Here is a 20,997-nt window from a genome sequence, read left to right on the forward strand (position 1 = left end):
ATGTACCTGAGCAAAACAGCAATGGCTTCAGTAGGTAAAGTGCTTTACCTTTCATCTAAGAATAGTGGTTTTATGAAAAGTGTCCTTTAAAAGCAAGACCCCGTCACTATTTGAATAATGGTCGCACTGAACAGAACAACAAGGATATAGCCCCACCAGGCTAGACAGTAAATTTCCTGACAGACTATCTAAATTAACACCTTAATAATATTACTTTGGCATTATGAGAATAGAGTTACAGCTTCCAAATTACTTAGCAAACAGCTGTAAATCCAGGATGGAGTTCTGGTCTCACAAATCATATTCCAGACTCCTGGGTACAGCACCACATCACTTAGCTACAGAGTGCAATTCTCTTACGTCCTGTTTGTCCCTGCCTGAGACACTTTGGCTCATAAAATGCGTGCACTGAGTTTTTTGGATTAAGAAATAAAAAAAGAAAAGGTATTTTTGTTAGTCTCCTGTACACTTATCACTGCAGATCTCCGAACATTTATGTCACTTTTGTTTTACATTCCTCTAGTCCTTAAAAGATAGCTTGTACTTTAGGGTGATTTTGGAGGCTGGTGTAATTTATTACAGTGCCATTTCAGCTGCCTTGTTCAGTAGAATAACCTCTAATTGCTCTGCATCCCCATCTAACTTTCTAATAAGATTAATACTGTCTTGTGCCTTGGTAGTCCCTAATTAACATGATTTGTCTTCACAGTTAAGGGCTCCAGGGCATCGCAGCGAGCTCAGAGTCCCTGCTCAGTGAATCTTAGAAGTAGTTAATCCATCCTTCCATGAGCAGAGCAGATGCTGTCAGGGAGCTTCAAAGGGCTAAATTTGTTGCAAGGCATTGATGAGAGAGACAGGGGAGGCAGCGCAGCTGCAGACCTCGCCTGGAGCTGTGGCTGCTGGGCTGGATCATCCAGGCAGGGCTGGAGGGAGGGGGTCCTGCGCTGCCCCTGGCCTGCTGCTTTTGTTCTGCTCAATTGAGCTCCCCGAGATGGCGCTAATGGCACTTAATTAACCTGTGCGAGGGCAGAGGCAGGAAGACGAGCGAGCATTTGATGTGACTTCAGCCAGTAGCCCTTAAACTCGTGTGGGAGCTGGAGGATCATGCGTGCCCTCCTCCCGCTCTGTGCCTGACACGGAAGAGCTTTCCCCGGCACAGACAGTTAAGAATAAACTTCGGTTTGTCACTGTATAATTGGCAAGAGCCTTTGTGAAAGCTCATAAGAATCCATAGCCTTTTCCTCATCATTTTTCTGCTATTACACAGCTTTTACTTCCACCATCCTTTAGAAACTGGAGGTATCAAAGCCAGAAAGCTTTTCTTGCAGGAGGTTTCATGGCCTCTCTGAAAGGAGGAGGGGCTCTCCCCAGACATTCTGCTGTTGAAGCTTCCAGGTTTGTCAGGTTTGGGTGAAAACTCACATTCAAATTATTTCTGTATCAACAGCACAGAACAGAATGGCTTGAGATTTGTTTCTGGATGTACATTAAGAAAACAGAAAATTAATTTCTGTGGATAGGATCAGAGTCTTAAAGAGAGTCTTAAGAAACAAGAGATGGTTTAGTGGACAGTTATTTCTGGCTCCTTGGTTCCTCTCTCATTTAGGTCCCAGGCTCCTGCAATGGGTGGGTGCAGAGCAGCCTGGGACTGGGACTAGGAGAGCTATGGCAGAGCATCCAAGCTGGTGTTCCTGGCAGCAGGAGAAGGGAACACAAGGTGGGATAAGTACCTGGTTTAACAATAGGCAATATAAATACAGAAAGTTCTGCATGGCAGGAGACAATAGAGAGAAACCAGCAGTAGAGCTGATTCCATGAAACAGAGCTTTTAAATTGCTGATAAAATTACAGAGCAGCAGGAATGAGTCCACTTAGGTCAGATGAGCTCTGAGCAAAGTGCCCTGTGCTGTAAACAGCAGTCATGCCTTTTGTTCTCCCTGATGTTTGTTATAATTGGAAGCCAATTGCATTATTTCTCTGAATGCTGGCATACTTAATAAGGATGCAAATTAATTAAAATCCTCCCTCCATTCCATTAGCAAAGAAAAAAAAAGCAAGCACTGAGCAGAAGCGAGGCTGCAGTGCCTCGGCTGTTTTCACAGCAGTGCCCCTGTGTCTTGGGGTGACTTTATGATGTGTATCCCATAGCGCTGCCCTATGCCCAGAAATTAATTTTTGTGCCTTTTTATGCCTTTAAACTGAGCCTGAGAGGGGGAAGGAAAAACTGAGCAAAACTTTTTCAAGGCAGTTTGCAGCTTGTTCAAGGTCACACAGAGATAGCGACTTTTTTTCCAGCTGCGGCAGGGGAGGGAGGAGGCACCCGGCTTGCAGCTGCCCGGTCAGCTTTTGGCCAGTTGTTCAGTTTCTTTTTCTCCAGAGAGAGACTGAGAGTTGAACAATTTTTCCTTCCCAGGAATTTCAGATTTTCTCCCTTTTCTACTGGACTGCTTCAATATCAGAGCACATCAGGAGGATTTTCCAGCGAGCACAGAGGGCCTGGCCCTGGGCCAAGTCCCAGCTCTGAGGAGACCAAAGGGAGGACTCTTAACACTTTGCCAGGTTTTTTCTCCACAGCGAGAGATTTTTATTAGTTAGCATTATTTTCCTTTTCCCGTGTGTTTGTTAAAGAAATCGTTTTTATCTCTTTCACTTTCCTTTGAGGAAAATTTATTTTTCCTGAACCTGGTGGGGGAGGGGTGGTGACCTGCCTTCTCTCAGGGGATATATTTCTAAATTTGGCAAAACCAGTACACCCTGGCTAGCAGCAGAAGCAGTGACAGGTCATTCAGCCTGCCTGGCTCTTCATTCCCTGTCTAACGTGCAGCTGGGCTGTCACCCACTTTTGATATGACGCAAAATGTCATTGGTGGTTCTGGGACCACATCATTTATCCAAGAGGAGGGAAAAAAAACACAGTCTGGGAATCAATTAGGTGCAACTTGCAAAGATAATTCAGCAAGTCCTGGCAGAATTCTGAGGTCTGCTCCACCATCGTGGATTATGCAGTGGGGCCTTGCATTTGCTGTTCAGCAGAAATTCTCCAGTCTCAAGTACTTCAAGCACACCCTTAATTTTATGCATCAAGTCAACAGAATTAAACCATAGGACTGGACAACTTCACCCAAGGACTGTGGAATGTCTGGCAGTGGAACAAGCTGTACTTCAATCTCACTATTTATGGGTGGTTGCTTTTAAGTGTTCAAAACATTGCAGTGCTGCAGAGTAAAAATAATTTTGATGGGTCCATGTATAATTAAAGCTTTAGTAAGTCACTTCACCTCCATGCAGCCCCCCCTCCCCCCTGTAATTTAAGATTTTGCTGTGTATTTTTAGCCTTGGAAGCCTGTGAAAGTTTGTTGCAGTCAAGTTTTGAAGTTTTTGTTTTAAAACTCCGCATTTTTAGAAGAGTTAACTTTTTCTAAAGCATTAAATATGAGAAAAATCTCATTTTTGATGCAAAGGCACTGCTGTCTTACTTGCACGTGGGCTGTCTTCTGTGGAAGCGACATAAACACTGTCAAGTGTGTTCTGACCACATGACACAAACCTGCTAATAACAGAGAGATGCAGAGCTCAGTGCTGGAGCTCCAGCCCGGTGCTGGGACAGCTGGGATCACTCATGGGCACCCAGCGCTTTGGGACATGCTGGCCATTTTCCACGTGTGTAGGGAAACCAGGGAGCTAATCCTATACACAGCCTGCCTTCTGCAGGCTTGGGAGTTGGAACAGACCCTGTGGAGATGGGGATTGAGGGTGCCAGCTCTCTCTTGTCAAGAGACTTGTATGTTTTCATCCACAGTGAGACCAAAGGGAATGGAGGGAGCCAGAATTCCCTCTGGATGTCCTTCGGATATGAAAGGGGAAAATAAAAACAGTGTGCTGGCAGAAGCTAAACAAAACATTTTTAATAGCAGGCCACAGAGGAAAAATTCATGAGTTACTCTCCATGGCAACATCTAGGTTCTGTCACGTTTGCTGCCTCCACTCTCTCCTCCTTCCCTTTCTCCTCTCCCTCTCCTACCCTTCGGCTCCTGCTGTTCCTGCCTGAGTCCTGCCCACACAGCTGTCCACAGGACCTGGCATTCGCAGGCAATGGCTTTGACACCAAGGTGTCATCAGTGTCCCCCCTGGCTGATCTGAATTTGTGGGATTCACATTTTTAATTCTAAGAGGGACCAAAGCAAGCCTCCTGTTGCCTAAGCTGTCCACTACTCCTGCTCTTCTTACCCCTCAAATTGTTAAAACTACCTACCCACTCTATCCCCCTTGCACTGTATTTGGAAGGGGCAGACTTCAGTATGGACACTGGAAAGATGAAAAAAGCTTGCCCGTGGCTGCTTAATTAGGCTTTAACCTGAGCTTTTAAGATGTTAGTCTAAAACATGCTTATTTCTAGAAAAAAAAACCCAAACCAGGCAATTGCACTCAGCTCTGGCTTACTTCCATGGCTGAAATGAATTACAAGTGGAAGAATGTGGGGGACACCTAGGCCCTGCTGGTGCTGCAGCACGGTGTTGCATTCTTGCCACCTCTATGTTCTTCATATTTCATAGTATTGCAGAATCATTAAGGTTGGAAAAGACCTTTGGGGTCACCAAGTCCAACCATCAGCTTGCCAAGAGAAAGAAGCCTAGCACCCACCAACCAGTGAGGAATTGCAGTGTCAGTGACGGCCTCCATACCCTGCACTGAGCTCCGGCCCAGCCCATAGGAGCAGCAGCACCAGGAGTTCCTCAGCACTCCCAAGCTGCTCGGTGGGAGAAGGCCACAGACTGTCCAGCTGGATGCTGTGCTCCAGGAGTGCACCTGTAACCCTGTGGACTGGTTTTCATCTGTTTCTATGAGTGGCACATGGCTTGGTGTCTTCCACTGCTCACTCAGAGTGCCTCTGAGGAAACTGGGTAGGAACTTGCCCCCTGGCAAAGGAGCACAGCTGGCCACGAGCCAGGTACTCAGTAAAGGTCAGTTCTGTCAAGAGGAGACCCTGCAGCCTCCACACCTCTACTTCTGCTGCAAACCAAAGAGATTCACTGATTGCCCCCTGCCTGCAATCACAGCTCCCTGAGGGAGCCATGGGAAGAGGAGGCATAGTGGAGACCCTGTCAAGAGCCCTGCAACAGCCACAATGGATGACACAGAGGTACCTCAAATGTTTTCCTGAACCAGCCTTTTCTGTTCAGAGAGCTGCAACAAGCTTGGAGAGAAAGCAGTCTTATCTCAGGGGGTTTAGGTGACACACCTGCACTGGCAGGCTCTCTCTCATGCAGCTCAGGCCCCAGTGAGATCCAGCCAGGTGGAGACTGGGGACACTGGTGAGGATTCACACTGGCCAGAATGCTCCCAGGGGGTTTTGCTTTGCATCTGTTTCCTCAAGCAATGACATAAACAATTGTCTGCTTTAGGAAACTTGAGCAGATGGTCATCCTGGGCATTAATGCTTTGCAACTCCATTTTATCACCTTGTTAATGGTGGCCTTTCCACAGCCGAGCTCTACCCACCTAAGCAGAGGAGGGAATGGTGCTGAGCACCAGCAGATGCTGCCTTAGCCCTTCCTTAAGCAAGCTTTTGTAGTTTCCCTCATCATAACCCAAAGGGCTACAGCTGGCATTGGATTGATGCCAAGGATGAGAGGAGGCTTCCAAGCCTGAAACAGCTCTTTACAGCTCTAACTAGAGTATCAAAACAAGTTCATGACACTGGGGAGCCAAGGATGCCTTGACTAACAGATACCATAGCCACTGTTATTCTGAGGCAGTGAGTGCAATCCTTATAACTATTCTTGCACAGCTTTTTCTGACTCATACGAGCAAGAACCAGCACATCTCATGAATTTTCAGCACATCCACAATATCTGCCTCACAATACCTACCAGCACTGTTTAATGACAGCTAATAATCACTTTACTTAAGCAAATTCAAAGACAGGCACCAGACACGTCCCCACAGAGCGCTCCCCTGGCACATTACACAGGTACAGCTCATCCCCACAAAACACACACTCATTAATTACATCTCCCCACGATGATCCAACAGCCCTGCTCCCACAGACACCTCCAAGTTTGTTCCCATCTTTGCCTGTACCTGCCTCCAGCTGTGTGTCTCCTGCAGCTTTGCTCCAGCCCCTAAGTCGTGACGTAGCCCTGTTTTTTCTCTCTAGGAGCAGGAAAGGTGACACGGTAATACTGCCTTATTTGCTCCCAGCACTACAGGGGAATGTCTTAAATGATCTCCAGGCTTTCAGGAAGAGGAAGGAGTATTTCCCACCCCCTCCCTGGCTCCAGGCTTTTGTAGGGTAGGGATCTTCATCATAGAATCATTATCATCATCTCCACATGCGGCCCCTGATTGCAGTAATTTGGGTTTCTGCTGTTCCTTCACCTGTAGCAGCTCATCAGATGTGATTTCCTTGCAGTAGAGGTGCTTTCTTTTGGGAAGTTTCGGATATCTGGCTGTCAGCAGGAAGCCCACTAAGTTGTCTGCATGCTCAAGTTACTTGCACTTACACTGTGGTCATCAGTATCCCGTGTCCCCCCGGCTCCAACCAGGCTCCCACTTCTGATGTTTCTGGGAAGGTGCCATCACAGCTGGTTCTCCACATGAAATGTGCCAAGCTCCTTGTCTGACTAAAGCCCTTGCAGGAGTGCCCAGGATAGGCTTTCTTGTAAAAACAGGCGAGAAAAACTTATTTCATACAGTTTAAGGTATTCCATGACACACAGCCCCTGCTGCTCTCAGATAGCACAGAGGAAACTGTGCAGGACAGGCCATGGTCTCCACATCATGCCTTTCTCCACTCTGGATGAGTGGCTCAAACAGCAGGAAACCAGGGCAGTCCTCTCCAGGGTGTGAGGTTTTGCTCTAAAAGAAAAAAACCCAAACTATCCCTGTCATATTATTTTGGTGTACTCTGTGAAGCAGGGAACCAGCAGGTGAAGGCCCTGGCTGCCAGGGTACCAGCATACACCAGAGAGGGGACTTTATCCTGCATGGCAATGGACCAGAGAGGAGAGAAAGGGTAAAACCCACTTCTTTGCCCGTTCATTTAATTGTGTTGTTCTGCAGATAACACAGCCCCTCCATGTTCAATGGGTTAAGCTGTTGGAAACAAGCAGCTTTCTATATTTACTGGTGTAATCTAAAAATACCCCAATTGCACTGACAGCCAAAGCAAGCAGAGGCTCTCAGGGGCTCTTTTTCTATCCCAATGCCATGTGGGTGCCCCAGCTGGCTGACACTGCCCCAGGTGAGACGAGTCCAAAGAGCAAAATTGGTGTCACACCCCCTCACAGGCTTGCTGCACATGGTGCCTTCACCCTCTGCCTCCCAGCTGCTCCAGAACAGCAATGCTCAGCTCCCACCCATCCCTCTGCCCAGCCCCTGGTACTTGCTGGCTTCAGGTGCAACAGGGGCTGTACAGTTCAGCCACATGATTGCAAGGGGCTGAACAAACAGGCTCACTGAAAACAGGACAGGACATTTTCATCACCTCCCCTGTGTCCCCAAAGAGGCAGTATTAATTCATGATTTAGAATAATCTCATTGCATTTTGGGTGTTTTCCACTGGGGAGATAGAAGAAATGCTTACTATAATTCACTTATACTGGCATAACTGCGTGGGCATTCAGTTTGTATCTGCTTGTGGAGTTACTGGTTTGTGTCTGCTGGTTGCACTCACAGCCTGGGTCCTTTTTGGACTGCTGATTTATTTAGCCACCATCACCCCAGCGGTTGGCATTCCAGGTTTAGGATTTCCGGGCTCTAGGGATTCAAGTGTCTGAATGCCTGGTCAGGGAGGGAAATGGTTTGGTGCCCCATCTCTGAGGCAGCCAGGTGGTATCAGCAGATACAGCTTGTTTGCCTTCCTTCTTCTCCTCCTCCTCCTCTCCACCTCTCCGTTTCCAGATGCAAATAATTCCATATTTGGCAGGGTGTAACCACGATGGCTTCCTAAGGGGAAAACATCTACTTTGGCAAAAGTATTTAAGACTCTTACTCCTGCTTCACATTCTCAAGCATATGTGGAGTAGGGGAGAAATGCTTCTATCCTATGCCTGCTGGCATGGCTAAAGTCTTGTATTCAAGAATGCCTGCAAGCTCCCAAAGATTGGCTAATCATAATTAATAAAGAAAATGCACTGGTATTGGAAAAATTATTTGGCTCCTGTGAGTAGGAAAGTGGCCTGAAGAGGAATCAGAAGCCAAGGTTCATGAGATTTTAATCCCAGTTTCTGTATCTATTCCCAGTCCAGAGGAGGACACTTAAATGCTTTGTTAGCTTTATTCCTTTCTGAATGGGATTAGACTTTAGCTTAGTCACTGTGGTATTCAGAGCATTAATTGGCTAATTCAGCACCTTGCTCTAATGATGTAAATATCTTAAAAGCTTCACTGGAAGGATTTGAAGCTGTAGTTTAAGAATTATTGCTCATTTATGACCTTTCTTTGTAATACATCTTGGAAGAGTTAAAGGTAAGGCAAGAGGGGAAGATTTTCATTTAAAAAAGAGACAGGCATTTCCATTTGGCAAGATTTTGCATCCTGATGGGAAAACAAAACCACCCAGTCTCTGATCTTGCCTCAATCCATATTTAATCTCAGAGAGTGCTGTAGTGTAATTTTGAAGACAACACTTTCAGGAAGCATGAGGGGAAATATTCCAGGCTTCTTTCTGCTTTGAAAAAAATACAAAGGAAAAAAAAAAAGGTGGGTGAAGCAGGGCAGAGATGTCACATAATCCTACATGGGGGACACAAGAGACATGGAAAACAAAGCCAGAGAGCAAAAGACAGCTATGTAGAGATTTACACAACAACCTTTGGGATTATAATGACTTCCCCTTTCCTCTCTGTAGACCCTTTTGTTTTGGTGGATAAGGGGATGAAACTCTGCTTGTGAAAGCCAGAGGAGGAAGCCCGGGGTGGTCCTCCCACAGAAGATGCTGCCTTTGTCCCCGCCAGTGATGCTGTGCTGTAGGGCTGCCTCCCCCTGCCCCAGCAGCACTCACTCCCTCCCCTCCGTGCCTGCTCCATTCCCAGCTCTGGCATGTGCCACAGGGAGGGGGTGGGAATATGAAATCGGATCCAGCCAGCGGCAGGAAGACGAGCAGGGTTTCAAGAGCTGGTGGAGTGTTAGGAAGACGCTGGAATTGAAGCTTGCAGAGGGTGGCAGGATTAAAAATAGGCTGTAGCCAGCCTTCCCCAGCATTTTGGCATCTCAGCTGCCTGTTATCCTTGTGACCCACTGAGGAAGAGGCAGCAAAGGGATTCTCTTTTCCACCACCCTGGCAGCACAGGACAAAATGGTATTTGCTTCTAACTAGATGGTTCTGCACTCTTGGTCTGATGAGCTTTACTACAAGGGTGTCAACTGAGTGTTTTGTCCTCACCTTCAGTCAAACCAAGGGACTCCCGCCTTCCTCTGAGTTCAACAAGGCACTCGTGTGCACTGAGGATGTGTTCATTCATTCACATCTTACAGGCTGTTTGCAGGCTTCCATCCTTTGAGAGGAAAAAAGGCAGTTTTTATAGAAACCATCAATTTTATTCAATGTATTGAGCAAAGGAAACATTTCACAGGACTATGTTATCCAGTACAATCAACACTGCACCTTGGTACTTAGCAATGCTGCACTTGTTTTTAGAATGATGCCTTAGGTTTTAACTTTCATATTTTTCAAATCCTGTACTGCCCAGTGTGTAACTCTGAAGTTTCTTGTAGCCTGTTAATTTCTGCTCTCTCATGCTAGGTAGACATAACAAAGCTTCTCTGGGCCTGCTCTCCAAGGACACTCAGACCATCCTAGGCCCAAAAAGTATAAACCAAAAAACCTCTAAAGGGGGGAAATTACATCATTAACTGAAGCATTAATTGGAGAATTAACCCTGCTATGCAAATGAACCAAACCTATAAAGGTGTGAAGAACTCGTGACCTGTTGTCCATCTTGGGGTCCATCTTGGCAGTAGCCTCTGGCTCCCCAGGGGGTACCTTTGAAGGCCTTTCCAATAAATACCTACCTTTATTCCCTTACTCCTGTCTAGTCTCTGTTCTCAGGTGGCCTCTCAAGGCATCAAGAAAAGCCCAAAGACAATTCATAATGCTAAGAGGTGATGAAATCCATACTTAGATGAGGTGCCTGAACCTCCTGGCCAACAGCTCATATTTTATAGGAGCCAGGAACAGTTTCTTCTGCTCTTTACCCATATTGTGTATTTCTGTATGTTGCCTGGGGCTTCCCTGAGCTGTGAGTTTCAGCCAGCCATGAGCACAGCACATCAGCTAAAAGTAAAAAACCTGCCTTGTCCAATGGCATAAATTTAGGAAGGATCTTTGTGAAAGGCTGCTGTGGTGTAGTTTTTTTCCCCCCAACTTTAACTTTCATGCATCAACAAACTCCTTCATCTGAAACATTTCAGGAAGTCTGAAGTGTGTCTGCAAGATTTCTAAGTTGGTCTCAAGCAGAGCCAAGGGCTGCCACACCAGTTCCTCTGGCTCCAGCACTTTAAGAAGTTCAGCTTCCTAAAGTTCTTGGTTAAAACATGCCCTCTGGTAGCAGCTTGTGATTGGGAAAAGCACTGTGCAAAAATGCAGTGCCACTCCTTTTTGTGTGTGTCTGCTCCTTCTAGAGCAGTATTTGTGAATTCTAGAGCAGACTGCCAAACCTTTAGAGATTTCTAGAGCCAGTCCTACAACTCTGGGTTCACTTTTCCTTTTTAGAGCTGCTGTGTAGTGTTTCTCCCCAGGAGAGAGCCACCAGGCAGAACAAAGGTATTTCCACAGACACACAGCACTCCCTTGTAGTGCATAAATGGTTACTGTCGGGTGGGGAGGGAAGGAGCCAAAACCCAAAGAGTGCTTTTTCCACCCTGGTGTTCAAGTACGGGAAGTGAGATGCTACGAGGGGAGCAGGTCTAAGGGGAGGGATCTGGCAGGAGGCCGTGGCTCTCAGTGGGTGTTGTGCTGCTGCTCTCTCCCCAGGAACGTTCGTGTCGGCGTTCACGGTGCTGTGTGGGGCCCGCACTGACCTCCCTGACCGGCACATGTGCTGTGTCTTCTGGCTGAACATCGCTGCTGCCCTCATCCAGATCCTGACGGCCATCGTCATGGTCGGCTGGATCATGAGCATATTTTGGGGCATGGACATGGTCATTCTTGCAAGTAAGTACAGTGCACTCGCCCTCCTGACTTCTCCTCTCCTTGCCCGTGTTGCTGGGTCCCAGATAATGTCCCTGCAAGCCACTGGGCTGCACTGTAGGGAAGAAAAGCCACAGGATGGGTTCTGCAAGTCCATGAGAAACACAGTAGGCAGAGAAATTGCTAGGAGGCAGTAGGAATGGGCTCTGTGACATTTCTGGGAGAGCCTCCCATCCCATCACATGGGTCAAGAACTTCCCTTTATGAAATGAAATGTGGAGGAAGGGGGAGCACTGTGAACTCTGCTGTCTGGAGCCTTGTCTGCCGTGGTCACATCCATTTGAACAAGGAAGCCCTTTTTCCCTTGCAACTCTGGCTGCAAATCTGTGGTTAGTGGGACGTTTCTGCTAGGCTGGTTCTGCTCCCAGGGCCAGTTGTCCCCAAAAAAGCCCTGGGGACTCTCCTGGACCCTCCCCTTCCTCCCCAGGATACATTTACCCAATGTTCTGTTTTGGTTTTTTTCATGTCTCAGACCATATTCTTAGGCTGAGCCAGCAGGCAGCAGAAGCTGCTCCTAGCAAGACTACCCATACACCCTTGGAGTTGACTAAAATATAAGCCTAAGGAAAGAAGAATCCTTTTGAAAATTTGCATAATTTAAGTCCCCAGTTAGTAGGTATTACCAACCCAGAACACAGTAACTTTTATCTGGTAGAGGCTTTCAGTGGTGTAAGAGTTGTATCATACCTCCTGTATCCTGGTGCAGAGGATTGAGGTGACAGCCTCACCTCACCTCCAAAGCCAGAAGCACACAGAGCTCGGGGTGCTGGTGGCATCTGCAAAACCCCACTCCCTTTCCAGAGGCTGTCGGAGGCTGGTGGGAAAGCCCTCAAACCAAACAGGTCTGAGATCTTTCAGGCCGACAGGACAGGCAGTTCCCAAAGCAAGCCTTTCTCCCAGAGACCATCTTACCAGCAGCTCTGGCCTTTTGGTTTGAAAGGGCTCCACTTTGTCATCTCTGCTGGTGACATCTGTGGCTGCATGACAGAAGGGGAGAGAGGATCTCAGGGAGTCGCCAGGAACTCACCTAAAGACAAAATGGATGAAATTGAAAAAAACAAAAAGCAGGAAACCAGTGCACATTTTCAGCTGCCAACCCAAAGGGTTAAACCCTCTCACCAAACCACCTGCTAATTTCTGAGCCAGCTTCAGTTAGGGCAGTCCTCATGCAGAGCAAATGATGGATATTAAAAACCTCAAAATGTGCAAAGTAAAAGCTTTCCTCGGGATGAAGGCACTATTGCTCTTTGCTTTACCCTGGAAAACCACCTGCCACATTTCCTTCCAGATGTACCTGCAGAGCAGGTGATTTCTGAGGCTAAATTGTGAATTGGTGTACATGTGTGATGTGTCCTTAAGAATCTGCTGGATTTGTGTGTAATCCCATAACTGCGTGTTCATAATCATAAGCTCTTCTGCTCTTCCTCTGCGGGGCAGCCCCTGTGTGCAGTTTGCTGTCTGGCAGGACCCCATTCTGCAGGGGTGGGGAGAGTCAGGAAACCATCTGTCCTGATAAAGAACCACCACTGAAACTGTGACCTGCTTTGCTCCAAAGCCCTGCTCTCCAGCTGGAGGGGTTGACACTTAGGAGGGTCTTACTGGGAGGTTCTGCTCCACCTTCACTGTTGAGGAAAACCACACAGCTTGGAAGTATCTCCCAAACACTCTTTCCCACATCTGGCTGGATTCCACCAGCCTGGGAGGCAGAGGATGGATGAGCAGCATGTGGTGGGAATGCTCAGATCAAGAGGCCCCCAAGCACAGCAGCAGTATTTCATCCCTCTGGTGGTAGTAGAGAGTGGCAAGAGGAACCAGTATGTCTTATGTTTCACCAGCAGCATCTGACGAGTTGAAGCCCTTGGGAGTTTCTTTCCATCTCATTAAATAGCTGCTTTTAAGTTTACATGCCATGCAGAGAAAGTAGTGGGTAAATAAGGCAGCTCTTGGTTGATGGAGAATAAAAGAAAAAACTCAATTGAGACAAGGAGTAAAGTGATCGGTTGCTCTTAGGTGGATCAAACAGCCCTGTCAGACCCAAAGTGGTTCTTGTTATCATGCTAAAAATAAAATAATAACTTAAGAAGGAAACCATGTTTCAAATTCAAGAAATAAGACATTTCATTTAAGAACACTGCCAGGAAACAGTTTGCCTCGGCTGGGTTTTGTTTGCATGCAAACCATTGGAGGCACTGGACAGAAATCGTACACCATCGCAACTTAAATCTGTGTGCAGATGGGAAATAGTTAACAAAATGTGAAAATACTGCCCACCTCTAGTCCCCTTGCCTTGAAGAGGTCGATCCCATGTGTCCCTGTGAGGGTGCCATGCTATTTGGATGGGCTAGAGGCAGGACACAGAGGGTGCTGTCTAAGCTGGTGAGGGCTGGCAGTGAGGAGGAGGGTGGGAAGCAGCCAAGGGTTGGAGTCTCTGCTCGGATTTTCCCTAAGTGATAAGTACCTTGCTCCCTGGATCTGGGCCTCTCTGTTAGCTGGTAGAGAGCTGGGAGGGAGTTAGAACCACAGAATTATAAAATCACTGAGGTTGAAAAAAACCTCCAAAATCATTGAGTCTGAGTCTTAAGCCATCACCATCGTGTCCACCACTGAACCATGTCCCCAAGTGCCACATCCACATGCCTTTTGAACGGGAGCCTTGTTGCAACTTTTCATCTTCTAGTGCTATTTCCCAGGCATGGAAAGGGGGAGTCTGCTCTGAAGATAATGGCATACTGTCCTTAATGAGGGAACAAGGAGAAGAATTATAGGCCAATCAGGTATACTTCAATTACTGGAAGAAGTAATCAAGTAAGTGACTCACATGCATTTAGAAAATAAAATACAAAAATAAAAAACCCCCACAAAGTCACCGCAGGTTTGTCCAGAGCGAGCTGTGTCAGGCTGGCTTGATTCCCTTTGGTGGCAGAGGAATTAATTTTGTGTGAGGTGGCAGCAGTCAGCCATCCCTAACCTTCAGATGCTGACCCCGTCTCGCACAGCGTTCCTACCAGCAAGCCAGGAGGACGTGGCCTGCATGAAAATGTGCTTGAGAACTGTCCTCTAAATGGATTTTCCTGACCTGGGAAGAGATAAAGAGAGGTGTGTTGAAAGGTCCCTCCTGAATCCAGCTCTGCTCAGTATTTTCATTTGTGGCTTGAGGATGGACTGGAGGAGAGGCTCCCCAGCTGCACACCAGTGCTGGACAGTGCCCGGATCCACGCAAATCAAAGAAATGGTCTGGAAAGAGTAAGTGCTGCTCAGCAGGGACAAGCCCAAGACTCTACAGAAGGATTAATTGACTGCATAAATACACACTAGGGAACAACTTGTTTTTCAGGGAAGGATGTGGTGGCTGCAGTGAGTCACAAGTGGCACAGGGGGAACATTGCTACGGAGGGAACAAACACCACACAGGCAGGTGGGAGCAGAGCTTGTAGGGCTTTCACTGATCCCATCACCTTTCTCTGCATGCATAAAGCTGTGGTGAGGCTTGTGGCCAACTTTGGAGGCTGTACTTCAAGTGGAAAACCTGGAGAGAGTCCAGAGAACCGTAAGACAGTAGGCGTGTTGGTGATGAAGGTGTTCAGTGGGCTAGTCAATGTGAGAGGGCAGCAGTTCAGACTAAGACAGACTTAAATAACACCAGGAAGGACCTGTGTGGAAATCAGAAGACATTTTTCCTCCAGTAAGGTCAAAGTGCTGCAGAGGTGGCATGGCAAGATCTGCTCTCTCTGTCCCTGGAAGACCCCAAGAGTGGGTAGACCCGTGTCTGTCAGGGACAAGCAAGAGACCGACTGACCTGGGGGGTCCTGTCCAACCCTCGTGTCCTCTAAGGTGCACTTTAGCAGCATAATATCCCAGAAGGAAAGTAAATTGAATGCAGTTTTGCTGTCACTGTTAATTACTTTTGGCAGCACCACAGCACAGGGTATTTTCTCTGCTAATTTAAACGAACTGCCAGCTGGCCCCGTTGGACACCACAGATATCTTCCTTAAGCAGCCATATGGCTTTGGGAACAGTCCTCTGCTGTACCTGCTGTCTGAAGGCAAAGGTAGAATTACAAAGGAGCACTTAATTCTTTTGCCAAAAAATGTCTGGGCAGCGCTGCTGCACTGTGCTCTCCTCAAAGCCCTCGCCAGCTCTGCGGGGATGATGCACAGAGCTGAGGCAAACCAGAGCTAATTAGCTGGCCAAGGCCAACTGGAAAATGAGCCTCCTAAGGCTTCCCAGGCAAAGCTCCCTCTGCTAAGGCACACCTTGTTCCCAGCCCACATCTTCATTAGCCCCGCTGTGTGGAATGAACACAGTGGAATGGCCTTTCCAGAAGTCCCCACCTGCTCAGAGCCTGTTATAAAAGGTTGTGTGCCATTTCTTGACAGAAACACCAGAGAAATAATACAGTAATGTCCTGCTGATGTGGCACAGGGGATACAAGTTAGGGACTGTTTGTCCAGGCATTGCTTTGCCTCTGCTGAATGCAGCCAAGAAGTCAAGCCTGCTTTCTGAAGGAAGCCCTCCCTCAGCTTTTGGCCTCTGAATGAACGATGGCTGCACCATCGCTCTCAGGTTCACTGGAGGGGGCTTCAGCTGACTCTTGGGGCTATTGCCAGCCAGTAGTGAGAACTCACCTGTAATTATGCCATCCTTGTCACTCCTTTGCTAATTGGTCTGCTCAGACCCTGCCAGAAGTAGCAGTAGATGATTGCATAGTCACTGTATCCTCAGGCTCCAAGGGACTTTGGGGAGCATCACTGAACCCCTCTGCTCTGCAGGACCTCTGCTAGGGCAGGTAATACAGCTGTCCTGGGAAGGAAAGGGGAGCAGAAGGCCCAAAACAACTGGTAACCCTTCATGAGATGAAGAAAATTCCGAGGACAAATTGCCTGCTTAGACTTATTACTCTTTTTAAAAAAATCTAAAAAGAGCCGTCACCCAAACTAGGCCTGAGGAAAGTAGTTAAAATACCCTTTTTTACAGTTTCCTACCAAATGAAGTGGTGGGGCAAGTTCTTAAACTATTGTAGGAATGTTAAAAAGCACCAGTGTTTGCAGCACCCAGACAGGCTGAGGCATGCTGTGGTTGTGAGTTACCTGTGGACACAAGCAAATTCAGCAGGGAAACTACCAAAAACTCTTCAGGTGGAGTGTTCCCAGCTCCCAGACTGTGAATGGCATGCCATGTGCCCTTTGGTACACTGTGATGTCTTGTTTGATGCCTTCCTTCAGTGGTTCCCCTTCAGTCAAACCCATGAAATACCAATGACATGGAGGAAAGATTTTCTGGGAGCATTGCTCAGAGGTGCTAGCCCATCCAGCTTGTCCGGCTTGGGGCTGGAAAAGCAGATGATGATTGCCCTATCGTCTTTAAACAAGAGTCCCAAATGAAATGATCCACTTCAAGTAAAGGATTTTAAGTAATGTTTAGCCCTGGTGTGAATGTCTGATGGTAGAGCAGCTGTTCTCTGTTTACTCTGCAGCCTCAGTTTGTTCATTCTCTTCTGGTTCTCCATGTGTTTCAGATATATCGTCTACAGTTACATTTCTCCCTCTCTCTTTCTTTCATGTTCCTTTGCCTCCTTTTGTTCACCATCAAAGTCTCACAAGGTAAGTTTGTTTCTGTTCTTCCTCCTCCTCCTCCTCACACTCCGAGGCAGTTTCCTGTGGAGAGCAGTGAGCATCGGTCAGGGCACGACATCTGGAAGTCGCTTTGGCCCACTCCCAGCCCAAGTCCAGCCATGTGCCTCTACATATGTGTGTCTGACTGTCTCTGTGTCTGTCCTTTGGCTGCACAGCCCCAGGGATGGTGAAAATCTTGACACAGCATTGAAATGCCTCTGGGGATGCCCCAAGGGCCCCCTCAGAGCAGAGCAGGAACCCATTTCAGCCTCGAAGCCGCCCTCTGCACAAACCCAGCCCTAGAAGGACAGCCTGTGCACAGACTGAGTTCTTTTTGCCTCAGTCTTACATGCCATGGTTTACAGGAGAAGTGCAATTTCAAGTAAACTGGATTAAATCAGTGACTTTGTGCACAGGCCCACTTAATCCTGAACCCGGAGCTGTCTGTTGTACAGGATTGCACCTCAACTTTATTGCAGGCATATTAACGTAAAGCTGCTTCCTACAGAACAGCTATTCCTGTGCAAGAAATGCAGTAACTATTTTCACATATAAACTATTTGATAAGTTAAGTCTGAAATCTTGTAATAAATGAGTTTAGCATAGGACAGGTCATTTTTTGCCTTACTTTGGTCATGTAAAGAGAGAGACAGGCTTGGCCACTGTAACTTCCTTCCAGCCAGCTTCAACACCAATAGCCAGACTGAAAGGATTTCTCAGTCTTAATTTTCTTCTATCTCAATAAAAGGCATGGCTGTACAAGCAAGTTACTCTTACTTTTGCTGAAGATTTAAGGCAGGCCCCACCTTTTTGGTCCATGGGGTTGGTTGGTTGTTTTTTTTTTTTTTTAACTGTGCTCCCTAAACAAATGAAACCAGTGCCATAGACAAGCCCCAAGTACAGATTTCCAGCCAGCTCACCTTGCCTTCAGAGCTGGCTCACACTTAAAACATAAATGCATGTGAAATCATCATTTTGCCCTCTAGAAAAAGCTGTTTGAAAGAGATGAGAGTCTTTCTGTTCAGCTGCACACAAAAGGCAGCAATTCAGTTAAGTGTCATTAATCTGTCCCTTGTGCTTGTTTAACAGCAGGAGATCCAGACTGCCAAGCCTGGGTGAATGTGTGGATTTTTTCCAAAGTACAGCAAAGTTCATTTGCTGGGGTCAATTCTTAGTTCAGCAAAAAGTCCCTTAGAGATAGGGGTTCTGGCACCTGCTGGTATTTTGTGTTCAGTTTCTGTAAGGCACTTAAAAAAGACTAACATGAGGGTTGGAAAGAAATATTACAAAGCATAAATGGGAAAGTGTTTGAAAAGTTAAGCATTCTTCTGAGATATGAAATGTCAGGCCTCTTTGAAATTCAAAATATAAAAATGACAGGCTACTTACATTATTTAAACTAAGAAAAAAACCCCTCCAGATTTTAAAAAGTTTTTTAGTTGAAAGATCTTCACTGTGGCAGGCAGTGCAAGTAAGGACAGTTTGCTTCTTTAATAAGGAGATCTTTTGCATTCATACAGTCAGAATAACAAGCCCAGCTTCTCTTGGAAGGAGAGCGGGTAAAGCTTCTGGCACAGTCACTGCAACCGCTTAGGAAAGCATTAAAAAATCCAGTATTTTTCTCATTATCCTGGACCAGCACAGGAGCTGCAGATGCTCTCCTATTGCCCTTCCCTGCCCTAGCCCTCCTGGGGGATGGAGCTGTCCTCTATGGGATTTGCAGCCCTCAAGCACTGTGTGCAGGACAGTAAATAATCTGGGGCCCAGGACCCCGAGGAGCTGTGACAAGCAGCAGGACAAGCTGCTCAAGCCCTTGCAACATTCGTGGGGCTGCAACACAGTGGGGACCCCAAAGGCTTTGCTGTCTTGGTTGGGAAGTGCATCAAACCTCATGGCCACAGGAGAGGAAAGGGGGTGAAAGAACAGATATCCAGGCAGTATCCTTGGTTTTGCTGCTGAAAAAGTTCAGTTTCCTCCAGGCCCTCCAGATGGCTGCTGTGCCCTAACTAAAGCATCTGTAATTCTGCTGGGCAAAGCAAGTGCAGAACCAGGCAATGAGACTATCATTAGAGGCATCCCGAGATCTTTGTTTGAACTCTGACATGTCAGCCTGTGATCCAAGGCATTCCTCTTCTCCTCCAAGAAGTGTTTGTTCACCTGTGCAAACTGCAGTGCAAATTGGTTGCTGCTGAGGAGCGCCGTTAGCAAAAGCCAGCATGGGAACAAAAGGATGGAGAGAGGAAACCAACCTCCTCCTGCCTGGCAGTGCTCTGGGAGGACGAGGTTCAAACACAAATAGATCACAAGGAGAGATGCGTGTCGGATGCACAACCTGCCAGGTCAGTGCTTGGGAACAGCCGTGTCTCTGGAGCAGGATACAAGGGCATCCATTTCCCCTGCACTGCAGGAAAACACACTCCATGAAAGCTTTAGGTTATTGGGCTGGAACTGGTGACCTCTGGTACTTCTGTGCCTTTACAATCTCTTCAAGCAGAGCTGCCTGTGCCCATGCCAGGCTGGTGGCAGGCGGGTGCCACAGCAGCAGGGCTGGCTGCCAGCGTACCCATGGCTGTGCCAGGAAGGTGGCAGCGCCAGGCAGCTGTTGGCTAAAGCAGGGCAGGGTGGCTGCCCCGGGCAGCCTGGCCACGAGGGGGAATGTGGCAGCCTCCCTGTTTTCCCACGTGGTTTTTGCCACTCCTGGTAAACCAGGCTTGTGGCTTGCTTGAGCCTCACCGAGGGTTCTCGTTAGGAATTAACTCTAATCATGTTCCCTTCCCCTCCCTCCTCACAGGCTACAAGGAACAGGGGATCCCACAGCAGCTGTAGTGGCTGGGACAAGTATGGTCAGAGAAACACGGCGAGAGATTTCCTTTGGCAGCCGTGGGCCACGGACCTTTTCATTACCCTTTGTCTCTCTTCTTCTCCCTTTTGTTTTGTTTCCCTGTGTCTGCCCGCTTCACCTGCCCGTCCAGCGGAGCGGAGATGCCGAGCAGCCGGCGCAGACTTGCACTGACGGCCCCGAGCAGCGGAGATGAGGCAAGCACGGCTTGGCTTAGGAGTGGTCCCGGCCAGCACGCGGTGGGCGGCCGACGAGGAGGACGAGGGTGCCCGGACAAGGAAACACCCTTGGCGAAGGTGGCACCTGGGCAGGCAGCTGAACCAGGGGAGTGGGAGATGCTGCTTTCTCTCTCCTCCCGGGGGAGGTCGCTGTGAAGACGTTTTGCCTCCTTTTTATGCTCGCTGTTAAAAGACACTGGCTGCGAACATCAAATGCCAAGGAGCTATTCATAGATATATGTACAGGCTGTCAAAGCAAACCAGTGGTACTTTTTTCCCACCCCGAGATTCCATCCTTGACTGCTTTGCAGTAGTGGAGGGTCCAACCCAGCTGTCTGTGTATGTATGACGCTCACTGAAGCTCTGTCCCCACAGATGTCTTGAGAAACGTGCTTGCTGTAAATCCTATTGTACCGCTGAAGTGACTGGGGCCACGCCCTGCTTCCATCCGCTGCCACCATGCAAAGACCAGAGCTCCCACCAGCCCAGGGGACACATGCCTAGCACAGGACCGGTGTCCTGCAGCACCTCGCCTCTAGGGCAGTGAGTACAGCCTTGTGCTGCCAAAAGCCTCTCGTGTAAAACGATACTGGGGGAGCCAAAGAACGAGACTTTTCCTGCCCCGAAAGGGACTTGCTGGCAGCGTCTCTGTGCTTTGGAAATGGATCCCCTTAGAGCGCGCCGAGTGCTCCTGGCTGAAGCTTCCCCAGGTAAGCGTCTGAAGCTCCAGGATCACAACCTGGTGCTTTGGGAGCTGTTGTGGCTGGAAGGCCCATGGCCAAACGGGGTAGGGCTGGGATTTCATGGTTTGAACCTGATGTGCAGAGTTGCAGTGGCCATCCAGGTGGAATGACCCCTCTGATCCTCAGCGTGGCGTCAGTACCTGGATGCTTTTCCACTCCAGAAAGATGGCAGGAGGAGGAGCCCTGCTGAAAGAGGACAATGCCAGGCTGCTCACATCCAGGGAGAGTCCTTCCAGCCAGAGGAGCTTCACACAAACCCACTGCCAAAACAGGGAGCCACCCAGGCATGGCAGAGCTGAGACCCACTCCCAGCCCACTGCTCCTGCCAAGAGGCAGACGGTGAGAAAGGGATGGCAGCAAACCCCACTGCTCTACAAGTGTCTAGCCTCTCCC

The 20,997-nt window shown here is 48.1% G+C and overlaps 1 protein-coding gene across 1 annotated transcript in view; it reads left to right on the forward strand.

The window, feature by feature from the left end:
• The window catches only part of STUM (stum, mechanosensory transduction mediator homolog), a gene marked incomplete at both ends in the record, with an annotated part of 42,192 nt that extends 22,562 nt beyond the window's left edge, over window positions 1-19,630 (forward strand). Inside the window, 2 exons of the mRNA XM_082302594.1 lie at window positions 10,976-11,155; window positions 19,596-19,630. Of these exons, the coding sequence (XP_082158720.1) occupies window positions 10,976-11,155; window positions 19,596-19,630 (215 nt within the window). The remainder of the gene's footprint in view (window positions 1-10,975; window positions 11,156-19,595) is intronic.
• Window positions 19,631-20,997: the final 1,367 nt, after the last annotated feature.

This window comes from Coloeus monedula, assembly GCF_965178545.1.
Source record: "Coloeus monedula genome assembly, chromosome: 2".
Lineage (NCBI taxonomy): Eukaryota > Metazoa > Chordata > Aves > Passeriformes > Corvidae > Coloeus > Coloeus monedula.